Below are 19916 nucleotides of genomic sequence, written 5' to 3'. Positions count from 1 at the left end.
TTACATTTAGATAATAAACTTAACTTTGCTTCCCATGTGGCGTACCTCCGGAATACTTGTCTTAAAAAACTGAATATCCTAAGAGCTGTCTCTGCTATGTCCTGGGGTGCTGACAGAAGCTCTCTCCTACATCTCTATAGAGCTTTCATAAGATCACACTTGGATTATGGAGCACCTATCTACGACTCCTTCAGGAAAAGTTCTCTATTACGTCTGAACACCATCCAGCATAGTGCCCTTAGAATAGCTGTTGGAGCCTTCAGAACATCTCCGGTTCACAGCATGTATATTGAGGCAAACGAATCCCCTCTGCATCTCAGGAGAAAAATGTTATTGTTAAATTATGCAGCAAAGATTGGAAGTACTCCAGCCCACCCCAGCTGGCAGTATCCGTTTGATTCACAACACACCCTGCTATATCACAATAAACCTAATGAAAACCGCCCCGCAGGGATTCGACTGCAAGAACTCATGATCAGTTGGAAAATTAACTTTAAGAATATATTCTAAGACCTTGCTACTCCTGAACCTCCCTGGACTGAATTCATACCTCTCTGTGACAATTTCTTTTCAAGGTGGGGAAAATCTTCCCTGGCAAATACCAACTTTCAACAGCTACATAAACTGCATTCTTTGGAAAACTCAGAGAAAGTTCATATCTATACCGATGGCTCCAAAACATACGGCTGTTGGTGCAGCAGCAGTTTCTGCCACTTTCTTAACAGCTGCCTCTCTTCCCACTGAATGCAGTATCTATACTGCAGAATTATTTGCAATAAAACTGGCTCTAGATAACATAAACAAATATCATATCAAACAATCTCTGATATATATATATACAGACTCTTTAAGTGCAATCAATGCCTTTCAATCTACCTTTCCTCCCTCTCATCCTGTTCTTAAAGAGATCCAGTCTAAATTATTTTACCATCAAACAGCCAACTACAAGGTTATCTTCTGCTGGATTCCTGGTCATGTCGGCATCCAAGGTAATGATCGTGCAGATGAGGCTGCTAAACATCCTGACTCTGGATCTTACAGTCAACTGAAAGTTCCATACACAGACTATAAATCCATTATTAAAAAAACATGTTGGAAACAATGGTCTGACCTCTGGCAGTCTCAAACCAATAATAAACTGTTCCAGATAAAAAAAGATCCCCAATTGTGGACATCTAGTTTTAGAAGAAACAGGCGACAAGAAGTAATTCTCGCAAGGCTTCGCATCGGTCATTCGCACCCAACTCATCTGCATTTGCTTTTGGGAGAGACTCCTCCTCAGTGTTTTTTTTGCCAGTCGCACCTAACAATAAAACATATTCTCATTGAATGTCCCCACCTTTCAACTGTCCGAAATTCCAGCTTCAGCTCCCTCTCCAACTTGAAGGAACCCTTAACCTTATCACATATTCTTGGCAATGAAGCAAATTTCGAGGATCTGTTTAAGTATTTAAAACGTATAAATTTATATAATAGCATCTAATCATAACGTGAAATATACAAGACCCTGCCCGATTACTAACGTCCCATCTAGCATTAACCCCTAATCACTAACCATTATCTCCCTTCCTTTGTCTCTCCTTCCTTACATTTGCACCACTTATGATGTATGCATCTTTCTTCCCCCTTCCCAAACCAATACATAAAGAATTTCTTACCACCCCCTTTACTACAAATTCACAGATAATAGTAGCCCACCTTCCGTGACCTAGGTAACCTGTTCCATGATGGCATATTATTTGCAAAACCTTTCAGCAACTAATTATATAGCCTCCACCTTTATATAATGTTTCTTTGCTGAGAAAGGCTCCATATAGAACCCAAAAGCTACTGTCTAAATTGTGTTATCAATTTTATTTTGATATACTTTTAACAGTTTTTAACCTCCACTTGTCATTATTTTAATCTCTTGTAGTAATAAACTTTATCATAACATTGGTCAGTGGTTGCCAATTCTTATACATTTTTCCTGTAAACCTGAACTGGCCTTTTTTGTGTTCTTTACTTATAGGTACCTGTTTTATTATTATTTTCAGAATTTGGAAGTAAGAGCATAACCTCTACATACCTTCTATCACCTGTTTTCTCTAAAAATTTCCATTAGTTGTTGGTATCTAGTAGACATCAACACAGCAAAAATCCAAAAAAAAAAAAAAAAAAACCCCACTGTCATATCAGCACTGGCTTTCTGTATTATTTGTAATTAGTTTGGATGCACAAATATCCTTCGTATAGAAACCATAATACATCATTACCACTTTCCCCATATGGACAGTATTCACAGATGGAGTACTGCTCCATATTTAGTCTCTGACTCCTATATTTTGGTTCACTGTACCGAATTACTCAATTTTTATTGAAAATTGCATTTCATCAAATGTAATTTGCAGAGGGAAAACCAGATAACTGTCAGAAGTGGGGTATAATATAATGAGCGAGAAAACTGGGATAAATTATGAGAGTCCTAAAATATAACTTTCCAATTCAAAAGTAGCTGTATTCCACTCGGGGGCATAATTGACAGAAGGCTAATTAATGAGATGATATTATTTTATGCATCGGTGTTTAAAGAAGAATTTAGCTCTAAATATAATATTGATAAATTTATAGCAAAAGTGAAAAATATGTAAGAAATAATCTCTCTGGAAATATAATAAAAAGTGCTGGATAAATTGAGAAATGTTTTTCAGGAAAAGTAGTGTGGGTTTTTGTAGTAAATAAGATAAATATTTATTCATACTTCAAGAAAATTGTACGTGATCAGAGGCAGTCAAAGATCCACTTTGACTGCATATTTCGAGGGTTTACTGTCGAACAACGTTAACTACAAAATTGCATTTTTTTTTTTTTTTTTGAGACAACTTTAGTTTTACTTTATACAAATAACAATGCATATCATGTTGTATCAATGCATATCATTTTTGGGAACGAGAGCATCACCGTATCGGAGAAGATTTTATGACTCCATCAAACGGATAAGTATTTGTTAAATTTTTGCCGTTTTATTGACTTAATTGGCATATTAATTTATTTTCTAGAAGTAGCTTTATATTCATAGTCACTCTCCTTAGTTTATTTTGAACTTAGATAGAGATTTTGTAGGTTACTACTTAGTATCTGTAGAACCTTGTACCATTCGAAACTTGCCACCATTGTTGTATATTTTAGATTGATACAGAATAGTGTAGGGTATAATGTAAAACTAGATAACATGATATGTAGCACTGTATTAGGAGTCTGTTAGCTTAGTATAGTACACTGAGTGGACAGAAATCATGGGATACTTACCTAGTAATGGCTAGGCCCACCTTTTGCCCAGACAAGGGCAGTCACACAGCGAGGCATTGAGTCCACTAGTTCACAAAAGTGTTCCACAGGTATTTCCATCCATGCTTGCTGCACCACTGAGGCACCTCCGTAGCCAGGTGGGAAGGAGCAGCAGTGCGTAGCACACGCTTCTTGATTAGACCGGGGTTTGAGCCCGTCACCACCAAATACAGATGACATGGAAAGATCAGATAATGACCGCATATCCCAGAGCAATATGGCCTTAGTTGATAATGCTCCTAAAAACCAAATAACAAACAAACAAACAAAGCTGTACCACTGTCCATAATTCCATCGTATTTCTGGGTGGAGGTTCCAAAGCTCAAACAGACCTTTCCACAGCATCCTAAAGATGCTCCACAGGGTTCATGTCTGGTGAATGAGGATACCATTCTATGGTGGTAAAATCTGTGGAATGATCTTTGAACCGTGTTATAGTCACCACGGCTCTGTGGGGAGGTGCATTGTCCTGAGTCGCCTCCGTAGCCAGGTGGGCAGGAGCGGCAGTGCAAAGCACACGCTTCTTGATTAGACCCGGGTTCGAGCCCGTGACCACCAAATACGGAGGATGCGGAAAGGTCAGGGAATGACCACCGCATATCCCTGGAGCAATATGGCCTTAGTTGCAAATGCTCCTAAAAACCAAATAACAACAATAACAGCATTGTCCTGCTGTAAGAGTCCATTGCCCAGTGGGTGCATGATGACCACGAAGGGATGCAAATGATCTGCTGGGATGGACACAACCTAAACCATTCAGAGCTGTGTCTAGACATGCCAGAGGTCCCAACATACGCCAGTTGAACACACCCTAGACCATTACCGACCATCCACCTGCCTGAACAGTTCCTTGACATGACAAGTGCATAGCTTTGTGCAGTATCCGCCAGATACGCGCCCTCCAGTTCACTCGAAATAACTGGAAACAGGACTCATCAGACCAAGAGACCCACCTTCAATCATCCAAAATCCGGTGCCAATGTTTTTTCACCCAGTTGAGGCATAGAGTCCTGTGTTGTGGTGTTAGCAATGGGACTCTGGTGGGTCAGCATAACCTGTTGTGGCTAATGATCCTGATGGCCTTGGTGGAGATGTTTCTGGCACCTCCCTAATTGAAGTCCGGTGGTGATTTGTGCCACTGTTGCTCTCCAGTTGGCTGAAACAGTGCGAGACAGATGTCGACACTCACGTTCATCTACCACCTTTCTGCGCCCACAGTGCTGTCCACGATCAGGTGCTTTTCTGGAAATAGTGTATTTCCGATACACTCTTGATACTGTCGAACGGAGATAGTGCAATTTCTGTACTACCTCCGCGATAGAGTGACCCATACGTCAGGCACCCACTATCATCCTTCTTTCAAAGTCGGATGCTTAGTTAACATTTATCCATACTGACATTGAATTATAATCTATGTGAATGCAGTGTACCTGTATACCTGCCAAGTAGTGGTTTTGGCCACTAGCGAAAGGGGTGACAGCATCTTATTGCCCCAGGAACCAAGTATCCCATGAATTGTGTCCTTTCAGTGTATTGTGAATTAAATTTATTAATCTTATTAATTTTCATTGTTAATTAAATTGTGATTAAAAGGAAATCATGCCCCAGACTAGAGCAGTAAAGCAATGTGCATAAAATAGCAGGAGTCCTGTGGCTCTGAGGAGAACCGAAGGGGTTTTTTAGACTGTGATGCATTCTCCAATGCATCACAGTCTAAAAAAATGTGCAAAATGTGAAATGTTTGCAGCCTTTCTGGAACAGGACATGATCTAGCCGAGCAGGATGTCTTTGTGCGTGCTAGGTGCAGAGAGTGTGCCAAGAAATTAGGTACCAATTCAGCATTCTGATGGGCATTTATGAGAGTTTGAAGAGTCAGGTAGATGCCCTCGAAGGAATTAAATTTGGGGACCCATCAAGCTCTTAGCCACCCATCTCAATGCCAGAGCTCATTAGGCAACACAGCAGCAGCAATCTTCAAGGCAGAATGCACTGGTCCCACAGGAGCTAGTTATTGTTGGTGACTCGATTGTCAGAGAAACAGGAAATATATTGTACAAAAAGGATAGGTGGAAGAGGACCAGAGTATGTCTGGCAGGGTCAAAAGTTTATGACATTGTAGAGCAGATATCATCTTTTAAGGGCACAAAAGGTGATATCGTTGTACACATTGGCACTAATGACATTAAGTGTGACCTGCAGGCTTAGTTAACAAGTACAAGTCAATGTTGAAAAACAAGTCGCAAGTTAGTGTTAAATTTGAAAGTATCTGCAATTCTGCCCAGACACTATAGGAGGGAGTATAGGATGATTGCCTTGTCAATCAGTTCGGCCCTGGGGAGATTGTGCAAGGCTCATGGGGGTAGAATTTTTCTCAGTGTAGTCTATGCTTGTTAACAGGAGAGATTGCTTCTACAGGGATGGGATACACTTAAATAGAAAGGGTGCGAGAATATTTGCTCATGCTAACGAAGCAGTGTTAGGTGGGTCAGAAAACTGCTAGCTTGGGAGGATTCACAGACTAATAGATTTACAGTAGCTGCAGGCAGAGGTGGAAGTGATCCTTGCACTGCTTCTATTGGATTGAGCAGCAGCAGCCTGGAAAGCAAGTTGCTGGGGATTTCATGAATTTGAAGTGCTGGTCAAGACATCAAATGCAGTTATTGTTGGGATATCACAGACATGGTGTCACACAGATATAAGGAATGCAGAATTGAAATTGAAGTACAATGTGTACAGAAAGGATAAATAGGATAGGAAAGGAGGAGAGTTTATGCTGTTAGTCAAGAAACATAAAATCTAAGGCAGTGCATGCAGTAGACATTGGTGGACAGTTCTGTGTTGATTCAGTTTGGTGATATAAGCACTGGAAAAGCAAAAATAAGGGTAGGAGTGTGGTATAGGAAAAATGACTCTGATAAGTACAATGAATAAATGTAGAAAAAGAGTTATTTTCTATAGTTGTTTAACTAAGAAAATGTCATTTGACATTTTCTTAGTTAATTACAAAAACTTTACTTACAAAATGATTTTATAGTTAACAATTGACACTAAACCCTCAATTTGTAGTATCATGCAGGCTTGATAATGTTTGAACATCTTTTTTTCTGAGCCACGGCCAAACCAATATATTCTAGCTTCTCATTATTCAAGTAAGCTTGCATATCCTTGCTTCAAAGATGTTATATATACTTTTATCTGCCCCATTCGGAAAAAGAATAATAATAATAATAGTAATTTTTCAAATTTTTAACACTTGAGTAGCCAAATTAATTTGTATAGATTAATAGATTGATATTTTTATAGGTTCAGGTTCAAAGAATTATTTGTTGAGTTATTGTTCTAGGCAGAAGAACAAAGGAGAATAGAAAAAGAGCTCAAGCAGAAACAACAGGAAGAAGCTCAAGCTGCTCGAGATGCCCAAAGAAGAATTCCTCCATGGGAGATGTTCAAATCTGAGACAGCCAGATATTCTAAATTTGACGATAAGGTTAAGATCTTTTTCTTATACATCTTTTTATGAATAGTATTTTAGCTCTCATGTTTTAATTTTATGTCTGCCTAATTTCTGAAGTATGAATTGTTGTTGGCTACCAAAACAGTATTCTACAAATGACATAATATATTGGTGAATCATTATTTAAATGAATTTACCTCAGGTATATTAGACTGAACTATACAAAATTAAGAGTAATAAACATAACTAAACTATAAAAAGAACAAAAATAGTTGCTTTGCATTATAATAACATTGCTTATTCCCTTCCTGAATGCACTTGTGATGGCATTATAGTTGTTGATGTCATATAGTATTTAGAGGAATGTGTGAGTAACTGCACAGTTACCAGAGTGGGGGAGGGGATGAAACAGCAGTGGAATCATAACAGTTTAACGTAGATTAATCTTTAATGAAATTTTAATGTAAACAAATGCAAATCAGATAATAAAAGGAGCAAGCTGTGAGTCAGTTCATATAGATGCCATGGTCAGGTATCAAAAATTCTTACAAATACAGGTAGCCCTCGATTTACGTTGGGATTAGGTTCCTGGGGGGACAGGTGCAAATGGAACCCTTTATATAATGGAGTCAATCGGAAATCACAGGGTTAGGTTCCGGGCACCAAAAATTCTACCTACCACTTTGCAGCGATTGTTTTATTTTATTAGCATTCATCATAGCTGTAGTAATAGTCGATGAAGGCATAGTCATAGCCCTATACCCATTAGGGCGGCTTTCGTCATCCAAATTTTTATCATCCGAATATTGCACTAGGATTTAATTAATTACTTTTACCAGACATGGCATGTCTTTATTCTATTAAATTAAAAACTTAATAACATGATTGGAAAAAACTGCACATGGCTATCACTATTATTATTATTTAATTTATTAATAGCACAATTAATAAAAAAAATGTTAGCGTAATAAATTTCCAATGCGTAAATAGCGTAAACAACAACCAACTGAATGCTTCACTGCATGAACCTTTACTACCCGCATCCACAAATGATTACTTTGAGGCCGAGAATCTTTCTTGTCTCTGATACGAATGCACTAATTGCTGATTGGCTCAGATTGTCCTAAATCACATGAACAGTGCACGATACATAGCACAATATGATGCTGATAAATTTTGTCTGATCATTTTAAACTTTCAATTTATAAAAAAATTGAAAAAAAAAATTGAAAAATAAATAAATAAAAATAAAATGGCGTTGTGGTTAGTGATCGGTGCTATTGCGAATCGGTGCAAATCGGACCAGCGCAAAACGAGGGATACCTGTATAAGCTTTTCATCAACCTAAAAATGATTGTAGAGGTTAACAAAATTGCAATGACAGTTTGAAATAGTAAAAGTAAACTTTTACTATTTGAATATATTGAAATAATGATTTATTGAAGGGCACCTAAAGAAAACATTTTTCATCTAGCTATTCCCATAACATTTTACTACTGCTACCATGAAGGTGCAAATTATTTCATATAATGTAGGCATTGGGCATTCTGGTGGCAACTGTAACTGAAAATGTTGGAAGTATTTTGGCATTCAGTTGAGTTGCAAATAATAGCACAGAAATTTAAATTGTCCTTAGGATTCAGAAACCTGCTTCAGGTCATTGACTTACAACTCTCAAACAGTTTTCCCCCACACTATAAATTAACTTACAACTATTTTCTAAATAATTATGCCATAAGCATTCACACTTTAGCCTAAAATAGCTGTTTTATCTGAGGGTTCTTTACTTATAGAAAATGTGCATGCATGTGTATGTTCTCTCTCTCTCCAGAAGGCGTGAAATCATATCTTCCATGTATCTTTTCTCGCCAGTTTTCTCTGAAGATCCATTACTTGGCATCTAAGAGATACCATGTGAACTAATAGGAATGTTTACTCTGCAAATCCAGCAAAAGGAACCTTCCCCTGGTTCCTTCCATGTCCTTTTTTGATGTGGCTGTCACTAGTTAAATGATGCCCATGTCTAAGTCATGATTTGGCATAGAGAACCACATCAGACTCTTTCAATAATTTCCCTATTAAATTTTATTAATTTTTGTTCACCTTTCAATGCATGGAGCTCCACAAATGTTATTTGGCCAAGTTCCAGGATTCAATAAATTGAAAAAACTTAAAAGTTCATTATATTTTTCACTTTTGTCATCAAACAAAAATGCATTTTTGTACTTTATTAAACAATCTAATAGTTTTTCTCTTGGAATTGATGCTTTTATGTATTGTTTCAAAAGGTATATCATATTTATTCATTTTTATAATATCTTCTGCTTCTTTTTCATAGTTTCCTTTATTTAGTTTTGTGTGTTCCTTCATTTTTATCGTTCGTCAAATTAATCTGTCAGCTTTAATAACTGAAACATTTCTTTCTTGTAAAACTAAAGAAAGTATTGATATCTCTGTTAGAATGTCATTCAAGCCAAATTTCTAAAATAATTTTCACCTTCCAAATGTTCAACTATTCCCATTTCACAGTTTCTATTAAAATGAATATAGAATATTCAAAGCTTGATACAATTTCCAAACTGCTTTTGCAGCTCTGGCACTACATGCTGCCCATCGAGGTCCAAATATTCTTACAATTTTCATTATTTCAATTTCTTACTCTTCAGATATATTAGTTAATTCTCTCTGATGTTTATTTAATGTATGGTAGTAAACACAGAGTTTATCAAGAAAAGATTTAAATTGATTTAATCTTTTATTGCATCATCCAGAGATTATTGAATACAGTGACTGAGACAGTGCCAAATTAAAACAGCCAGAAAGTTTTCTAAAATTTTGCCTGAAACTCCAGCCTTTCTCCCTAGCATTACACTGTATAAAATCATTTGAGGTTATCATGTAAATATTTCTCATTCACCTTGAGCACTGATAATAAAGTTTGATGAATTATTTTAGCTGTTGTTCTTTCCAGCTCCACAAGATCAACACAAACATTAAACTATCTTCAAATTCTCAAATTTTGTATTTTAAGTAAATGATTAAAACACTTTTATGTGAAACAGGTGAAGCTTCATCGATAATAATTGAAATTTTTGAAGTTCTATTAAATATTTCACATCTGAAAATGGTCAATTATTTTAATTATACAAATAGATATTGTTAAAAATTCTGATGGTACTTTCTAAATGTTTTTCAGGAGCTTTATATATTCTTTGACAAAATATTTTTTTCAGAAGTTTTTATTATTTCAAATTCTTTATTATGTGAAACTGATTCATGATGTTCTTTTAATTTTTTCCTCATTAATGATAGCAAATTTTCTTTATTTGAACCATGAGCTTTAACAGAACATGATTGCCATTCAGATGAAATATGTGTTTAGCACTTTCAACATTTAAAGGTACAACTTTTGAGCACCATTTGCACCCGACATTTATGTCACTAGCAATAATAAGTTACTCATATTTTTTGTTGAAATAATCAAGTTGTTTTTCATTCCAGAAATACAAAATATTTGTGTTATTGTGTTCTGATTCTTACAAAGTATTAAAAGATGTTCCAGGATACGGTTCATTATTAATATTGTTTCTTCTTTGTTCTCCTGCAGATTCAGAAGATTCATGTTTATGATATTTAGAAGGAACATTAAAAGGCTTTTCCAAACTTTGTTGTCTATTCATTCTGGATGTTCTTTTTTAATATTTTATTATAAATTCTTGAATTTATAAATATAAAACCACTGCAGAAAAATTATCTTAGTAGTAATTAGTAAGTCATACTTACTACTTACACAAATTTAAAATGCACTAACAATGAAACCAAAATAAAATCGAATTTAAAAGCAGTAGCAACTACATAATTCAAGGTTAATGATAACCCGGCGATTCCCCTAAAGAATGAGCAACGCAGCCACCACGCCAACATTTATATTATTAATTAATTTTACTTATAGTTATTATTATACTATTTAACAACAAATTTGGAGGTATGTAAATATTTTAACAACCGAAATGGCCATATCAGCATGTACCAACTGAATATCAGCCCTACCTAGAGGTACATGTGAGCTATGATGCCAATCAGGAGAGATGCCTTGGTTATCATTGTCACCAAGGTAACAAGAGGAATTCAGTGATAGTTTTAAATAGCAGAACACTAAGGTGGAGGCACTGTTGGAGGACCAAGAAACCTATTCCAGAATCTGGAAAGATCCCATGAAACCAGTCCAAAACAGAGACAAACTCAAACAACTTATCTCTGAGTTTGACCCTGACCATGACTCTGACTGGAAAGAAAATAAACCAAGAGACTTTCTTCCATCTGAACAAGATCAACCCTTAACCATTTGTGTTTGATAGCATAAAAACTCAGAGAGATTTCCATCTTCCAGACCCATCATCAGTGACAAAGAAAATTCCAGGGCATCACTTTGTGGTTGGTGAAAACAATCTCTCCAGTCATTCCCAATAACTTGAGGACACTCAGGAACACTCAAAACTTACTGAAAAAATTCAAGGCCATTGAAATTAAACTAAATTATTTACTCATCTCTTTAAACATGGGCTCCATTTTCAACTTGCATCCGCTTGCCAGCCTGGCTATCAAGATCAGTGGCTCAGCTCCACAGAATCTGTGTTGATCATTGACAAAATAATGAGGTTAGCAAAAAGGTACAACATCAGAACAAGGTTCACCGCTTTCAAGTCCCTAAAACATCTCTTAAACACAGAGACCTGTCCTTACTACCCACTGGCAAAGGAGCAATCCACAAAATTAATTGCCCTAACAGTGAAGGATGTCTTCTGTACAGTATAGTGATTTTACCACTTGCTACTCATTTGGAAAGGTCTGCACCCCCGAGATTGAAGGAATTCTAAAAGATACGTTCAATCAGGCTTGTAGTAAACTGATCTCAGGTGGAGAGAACAGTGTCCCCCCCCCTCGGAGTTATTCCAGATTTTCCAGCCTGCACAGCATGCAAACTGACCTGTGAACGCTCTTCTGCAAAATAATACGCAGAGACCATGGACGAAATTCAATGGAAAAGGTTAGTAAAAATAAAGCAGTTACTCCTGACATTTCTAAAGCTTTTGATCATGTTTGGCAGAAGGCCTTCTAAACAAGCTTCCATCTTAGATTTCTGACTGTTTTTTGCAATTGGATATCCAGTTTTCTCTCTGACCACTTGCAGCAGGTGATGGTAGATAGCTCTCTGTCTTCTAACTTTTACACTAATGTTGATGTTCTCCAAGTTTCAGTTCTTTCTCTCACTCTTTCGTCTTTTATATTAATGATCTTCTTCCACTGACTGGAAATCCTGTCTGTAGTTTTTCTGATGATAGCACATTGCATTCCACAGTCCAGTTTGAAAAATCTTGCTCTGCACAAACAGCTTCAAGTCCTTGAATAGGCACCACCAATTCCTTAAATTCCAATCTCCTGGTAAATTTCCAATGAGGCAAAGAAAACAATTTCAGTCCTGTCTTATTTCTCACAAAAAAAGAATCTACTGCTCCTGTGCTCATCTTCAATGACACTTAGATTTCTAGACAAGATTGCATACCTCTATTAGGAATTATCCTGACTTCTAATCCTCTCTTGGCATAAGCACTTCATAAGTATTGCTTCCTCAGCATCAAAAAAACTGGGTTTCCTTTTTCACTCTCGGCTTTACTTTTTTTCTTAACAACCACTAACTCTGTATAAATCTCAAATCTGCCCTACCATGAAGCAGGACAGTGCCCCCTGAACCTCTCTCAAGCCTCTAAGACTCCATTCAAAAGAGGACAGTCAGGTAGTAATAACAGTAATCGAGGTATGTGATGCAAGAAAGCAAGCATATGTAGCATCAGCCAAAAAAAAAAAAAAAAAAAAAACCATTTCATACACATTCCCTCTAAATGTTTGTCAAGTTCCTCCTTGAATTTATTTAAGCTATCAACTTCCACAACGACAAATGGAAGTTTGTTACTGCAATCAACTACCCACTGGCTAAAGGAAAATTTCTGCACGTCAATTCTATAACTGTCTTTCCTCAGTTTGAATTTATGCCCCCTCAGGTTTGTTTGTAATCTGAGCAAGAGGAAGAATCCCATCAGAATTGATCCTGCTCAACCCATTCAAGGCCTTATACACCTCAATCAGATCACCTCGGAGGTGCTTAGGTGCTGCTGCAGTTTGCAGAACTTAGCCTTTCTTGGTAAGAGGATCCCTTCATTCCCCTCACCAATCTTATTGCCCTTCTCTGTACATGCTCAAGCAACTCAACATCCTTCCTAAAATGAGGCCTCCAGACCTATATGCAGTACTCAAGGTGTAGCCTAACCATTACCTTATACAAAGGGATAATCACCTCCTTTTCCCTGCTATAAAAATTCCTGTATATCATTGACAATACCCCATGACCTGGAGCAGCCTGTCTGCACTGTCAGAAAATTACAAATCTGACTGCACAGTTACTCCCAGGTCTTTTTCATTTTCTGCCACCCTAAGTGTAGTACCACACAGTTGGTGCGTTTCTCTGGGGTTACTCGTACCCACATGTATTTGTCAATGTTAAACTTCAGTTCCCACTTCTCATCCCATCTGCCCAAATATTCTAGAACCTGTTGCAGTAGCGCACTGCCATTACTGGCATTAACAAACCTGCCAACCCTTGTATCATCTGAAAACTTCGACATTAAGCCTGATATACCCTCATCAATAGCATTGATAAATATACAAAACAACAGTGGACCCAAAACCAAACACTGGAGGACTCCACTAATAACATTAGTCGACGAAGAACAGCGTCCATTGATTACCAGTCTCTGTCTTCTCCCACTCAACCATTCTTTTATTCATTGTAGTAATTTACCCTTAATACCATACTACTCCAATTTGTACAATAGTCTTCCATGCTCAACAGTGTCAAAAACTTCCTGAAATCCAAGTAAATGATATCAAATATATTTTTACCATCAAGTTCCTTTGTAACCACATCATAGTATCCAATCAAATTTGTCAGACAAGACTTTCCCTTAACAAACCCATGCTGTGTGTGAATTATTGCTGCAGTCTTGTCTAGATGATCCTGCAATGCATCTTTAACCAGTGACTCCATTATTTTACCTGGAACAGAAGTTAAACAAACAGGTCTGTTAATTACTAATGTCACCCTTAGATCCCCCTTTGTGAATTGGGAATACATATGCACATCTCCAATCCGTGGGGACTTCCCCTAAGTACAAGAATGCTCTCATAATTATGGCTAAGGATTTGCTTATTTCCTTTGTCGCCTCCTTTAATATAACTGAATAGGTTCTTATATTTAACTTCAACAATTTCTCCTCCACTTTGCTCTCAGTTATTACAAAATTATTAAGCACTCTGTTACAGTTTAATAAACTTCCTGCATTTTCCTCCCTTAATAACTCCTCACGTGTGAATGTAGATGCAAAATTCTCATTCTGATTATCAGCTATATGAGCAGGATCATCAACAGTCGAACGATCGATATCAAGTGGACCAATCTGATTCATCCCTTTCCTTTTAGAGTTTATATTAATTAATTAATATAAACTCTAGCCATTAATTAATAGGGTTAATTAGTGGCTCATCTCTTACAAAGCCTTTTTACTCTCTGTCTCATAGATATTCAGTTTTTGATGTATTCCTTTTCTATAGATAGATAGATCCATGGGCAGTGTTTTGAACTGGCATCTGTAATTCCACTCTATCCCTTCCAAACCAGTCCAAACACATGACATAACCATAGCAAACATTCACTCTCCAACTCAAACTCACAGAACCAAATTTTTTTTCTCTTCCTCATTTATCCCTTCTGCTTCTGTTTTCTGGAACAACCATTCTTTACATTTGTTTTGCAAAAATCAATACAAAATACAGAAATTCAAATCTAATGTCAACAAGTATTTTCTGTCTTCTCATTGTTCAAGTCTTGCTTGATATGCTAAGTGATGTTAGGTTCTGACACCTTTTGTGTTTGGGGTTTTCATTAAAAAATAAATAAATAATAATGATAATAATACATAGTGCAATATGGCCTTAAATACTTATGTGTTATATAAATAATAACAGCAACAAATAACGAAGTCTGCTATGTGGGTCGCTGTAAGAGAAAGCTGATATTTCATGTCAGAGAACACCAGACAGACAATGAAGGACACAACACATTAAACCTCAGACCCTGCAACATATATACAAAAAAAAGATCAGATTTGAGATTTCCCCAACATGGGTATCCTAAAAATAAACAAGCATCATATTTGCAATCTTTTCACAGTAGCATTTTGTATAAGAGCACTGCCAAATGCAATTAGCAGCCTTAAAAGGCCGCCTTATTAGATACATGGTGTCTCATAACGGATGCAGAATTTGAATACGGGGAGTAAAAAATGTACAGAAAGGACAAAGTGCACAGTGATTTGTCAATCGTCACCAGGGGTACCACCCCCAAATCCATATAATATACTCTGTGATGCAGTACAAACTCTGTAAAGGCCAGAGATAGTGAAGTTTTAGTGTATCTGTGGTGTGCAGTGTTGGGTTGTGTTGGTCTGTTGTTCCTCTGGCCATTTATCCTCAAGGTCCCTAGTGAGATCCCACGTTGCCCATCCTTCACCCCGTGGTGCCAGGCCAGGTGTAGTAGAGAGTGACCCAGAATTCACACACATTTATACAACTTAACCTGCAGAATGTGGATTTTTTTCTTTCTCTTAATACAATGCCACATTATGGCCTCAGCTGCCAATGCCATAAAATGAAATCTCTTTCTGGGGCAACCCTGGGCATCGCCAGAGAGAGTCCTATTAAAAAAACACACTCGCACACCGTCATGCTGGTGTGTGTGTGTGTGTTCTTTTTAGAAAGGGAGAGTAAGGTGATAGTTCAAGTATTGGAGAAAAGGTGGATGACAGGAAGACTTTCCACCTAGAAGTAGAAGGTTAAGGGGCAGAGGGGCACCCCAGTGGAGAGAGTCCATCCCCACAAATCTCTCTTCTCTTCTGTCAAGAGAAGAGAAGAGAGATTTGTGACAGTAGAATTCACCAGGTGAGATGAGAGGTGGGGAAAGGATATAGGTAATGAAGTGCTAAAGTGTCCTATGTGGGAGGGGAGATCATGCTGTATGAATGGAAAGCACTTCGCTATGGGCACATCAGCATGGGGGATTATCTTTCCCCTACTGCAGCCTCATTGGGGGGCCTGTAGAACTACACACACTCTACATGTACTCATCCCAACTGCATGTGTCATACACAAACACTTTTTTCTTTCTTTTTTTTTTTGTCATATTCAAGTTACACTTAAACAAGTTCACTTTTTTTTTTTTTTTTATGTATTTAGGGGCAGACTGTAAAACAGCACATAACACAACACAACACAACTTAACTTGCACTTGTGCCTTCTTACATTCGTCATCATACAGGGACAGAATACAAGTACCATCTAAATATGAACAACTACCTAGATAGTCACTTTTTTTAATGTATATAATATTAATCGCAAATATTCACTCAGTCATCGCATAGTTTACACAGGTGACCCAGCATTGACACACATTTATACAACTTAACCTGCAGAATGGGAATTTTTTTTCTTAATACAATGGTGCATTATGGCCTCAGCTGCCAACACCATTAAAAACCAAACCAATCTTAATACAAATTCAGGGTAAAATTTGAAAGTAATGCCTATTAAACAGTCTAATTTCTCACCCACTATAGCAAACATTTACGTATTGGGACCATCATACATACATTCACTCACACTACTACATCCACTCACATTTCGCACATTTGGACATTCACCCATACATAGAACGGAGAGGTACATAGGGTCGGTGAGGGGTGAAATGCACACAGACACAAGCTCTCAATCATGTTTGTCAATACGGATGCAACAGAGAGCCCCAACCAGGGTTAGATCATTTTCCACCAGACATGCACGTAGACACAAGCTCTCAATCACATCCAGCAACGCATTCCGAACAGAGAGTGTGCAGCCAAGGTTGACTGATATACAGATTTTGTCTCTTTACACAGTCACTTGCAGTTCTCTGCCCACAGCTAAGTCCACCCAAATTCAGCCACAGCAGGACATACACACATGTAACCAGAACACAAGTAAACATTGGCACATTTAAACCCACTTATACCCATAAATTTTATTCATTCATTCAATAACATGTAATCATGTACTCATTAATAACAAATATAGGTATACATAAAACATAAAGGGACATAACTATGGTACACATAAACATACATACTACTAACATCAGAAATATCTCACATACTTTCTGACTGGGTTGGGAACACATCCTGATAAGCCAATCTCATTTAGGGTTGTCTACTTTGGTAGGTGCCACAATCAGGTAGGCATTCTTGCTTAAATAGTGGGGGGGGGTCTCACAGTTTGTGCTGGCATAGCATGGTTGCTTCTCCTGGTCTGAAAAACTTTGAGCAAACTCAGAGATTCCATTTAATGCATTTCATCAGAGATGAGTAATTGCTCATCTCCATGATTTCTTGTTCCAATCTTTGAGATAAGTCTACATCTGTGGGGATGGTAATTGGGGCAGTCATAAAGGACATGGGCCCAATCCTCATTAGCCCCACTGGTACATTTGGGATGCTAGATGAGAATCAGTTGGCACAACTTTGCATTCAGGGAGCTATGCCCTATTAGCAAAAATGTGGTGTAGCACCCTGAGGCATACCAGGGGAGGTGGTCTGGGGGAAACTAGGGTTACCTGTGGCAGAAACCTCCTAGTGATAACTTCCACTTTAGGTGTCTGCTCCCATCGATTCTGCCATAGCTAGTAGAGTGTGGACAGGATCCTTTTCTTCTCCTGTTGCCTCAGCTTCAGTGTTTATAGCAGTCCCTAAGATGTTAATTGGGATTTCCTTTTCAGGATATAAATAAAGTCTCTTTTGATTGCATTCTAAGTCTAATGCCTGTGCCACTGCCAGGACCTGTAAAGCAGGTGTACTGATGGTGTGGCATGCCCTTGTGTGATAGTTAAGAGTGTAATCCTCTGTGTGGACTTTAGCATCTTTTTATTTCTATCTAGAGTGACTCTGTGGTACCATACGCTGTACCATATGTAATGCCTGGGAGGAAGGTAGCCTTGTAGATAAGTACAAGTGTCCTCCTTTTTAGGGCCCCACTCAGCATGGCTGATTCTAGCAATCATACCAGCATAGTTGATTCTACCCAACTTGTAAAGGCACCTCCGTAGCCAGGTGGGCAGGAGCGGCAGTGCGTAGCACACGCTTCTTGATTAAACCGTGGTTCGAGCCCATGACCACCAAATACAGAGGATGCGGAAAGGTCGGAGAATGACTACCGCATATCCCCACAGCAATATGGCCTTAGTTGCTAATGCTCCTAAATAACAACATAACATAACAACCAACTTGTAAACTTGGCTTAAGTTTACAAGGTGTGGGTAGAAGTTTAACTTATCAAATATTATACCTAAATATTTCAGTTCAATGACTAGAGGTATTGTTTTACTTGCTATTTTAATCTGTGGACATCTGTTCAAGTTATCTTTTTACAGAATTGATTTAGTTTTATTGCTGAATATTTTTAGTTTGTGTATACTTGCCCAGTGCTGGAGGGTATTGATTTGCTAAATTGGTGTGCTGTTCCAAAACAACCCTGGCTTCCAAAACAGCCTAAAATTGGCCTTAATGAGCAAGACAAGATCATTAGCAAAGGTCACCCTGTCTGTTGGGCCTATGTCCATTCCCAGGAATTCATCCAGCACCAGATTCCAGAAACAAGGACCCAGCACTGAACCTGGGGACATCCTTATTTCATTTTTCTGGTGATGCACTGGTATCTGGTTTTGACTGATACCTCACCGTCTCTAAAATAATCTTGTATTATCTAGTACAGATTTTGTAGCATTCCAGCGTATCACAGTCTGCAAAGCATGCTGGGCCACCATAGCATCAAAGACTCCTGTAAAGTCTATTGATATGGCAAGCACGTAAGTTTCTTCCACTGTAGTTGCTATTTTGACTATGTAATTCATTGCGTCCTCAAAGTGTAGTGTGTTAGTGTCTGGCAGCATCAGGGAATTCCCCCATCTCCACGTTGTGTACTCTGTGGAGGCCAGAGGTTTTCAAAAAATGTATGGGGGACTGTCAAGGAGAAGGTTTTTGTGACCTTGTACCAAGAACTCTACAAGATCTGTGGGAAAAACCTATGATATCACACCAGAAGAGACCATTGAAAAGATGTTTTTACATCTTGAAAAAAACACTAGAATGATGCCTCCTTGAGCACATCCTTTTTATAAAATATAAAGTGCACTGTAATCATAACATGAAACTATTTTAGGATACTGTATTCTGGCCATACTGTGTATATTTTGCTTTTATAAGTATCAAAAGAATATATCAAAACTGTATTATTAAAATTTTCATTATTCCTTTTATTCAACCTTAAAACAAGGTATTACTTCTGATTTTCCCATTGCTAATTTCTATTTTTGCTTCGTTTTTCAGGGAATACCAACACACGATAGTGAAGGTAAAGAGATTAGTAAAGGGCAACATAAGAAGCTTACAAAATTGTATCAAGCACAAGAAAAAAAGTATAATGAATATTTACAAACCACTGCAAGTGATAATAATATTATTCTAGATGGACATAAGTCTTAAGTAAAAGTACTTAGTAGCCATTAAAAATTTTGTATTGTATGCTCCTGTTTTGAAAATATCACATTCAGTTATTTAAAACATTCCATTCCACAAAAAGAAATGCTTATACTTATTCTTATACCTCTTTACACAGATTAATTATAATTTAAATCTCATTGTTCATACATTCTCATTTAGTAATGCCACTCACTGTCTTAACATCGTGGAAAAAACAAAAAAAAAATTTATTTTTTCCCTTAGTAATTATAGAGTTTTAAAAATATTTCTATATTCAAAATAATTTCAAGAAATATAGTTTTCAACAATTATTCTGAGGATTGATTGGATAACCATTTCTCAAATTATTGTGTTATATTATCATCGGAGCATTACTAAAATTGAAAAGACTTATTTAATCAACATATAATTTAGTTTTATAGTCATGGACATCTGTAATTTATGTAAAAAGACAGTCCCCT

At 37.3% G+C, this 19916-nt stretch overlaps 1 protein-coding gene across 2 annotated transcripts in view; it reads left to right on the top strand.

The window, feature by feature from the left end:
• CysRS (cysteine--tRNA ligase, cytoplasmic) overlaps positions 1 to 19585 on the top strand; it is a 340710-nt gene extending 321125 nt beyond the window's left edge. For both annotated transcript variants that reach the window (XM_090386775.1, XM_090386776.1), the window contains 2 exons: positions 6671 to 6814; positions 19303 to 19585. In XM_090386775.1, the coding sequence (XP_090242901.1) occupies positions 6671 to 6814; positions 19303 to 19458 (300 nt within the window). In that variant the 3' untranslated portion in view covers positions 19459 to 19585. The remainder of the gene's footprint in view (positions 1 to 6670; positions 6815 to 19302) is intronic.
• The last annotated feature ends 331 nt before the right edge of the window (positions 19586 to 19916 follow it).

The sequence above is a fragment of the Mastigoproctus giganteus genome, chromosome 12 (genome assembly GCF_048544385.1).
Source record: "Mastigoproctus giganteus isolate SK-2022 chromosome 12, ASM4854438v1, whole genome shotgun sequence".
Lineage (NCBI taxonomy): Eukaryota > Metazoa > Arthropoda > Arachnida > Uropygi > Thelyphonidae > Mastigoproctus > Mastigoproctus giganteus.
The sequence above is the reverse complement of the archived record's forward strand: the minus strand, read 5'-3'. Positions and strand labels throughout refer to the sequence as shown.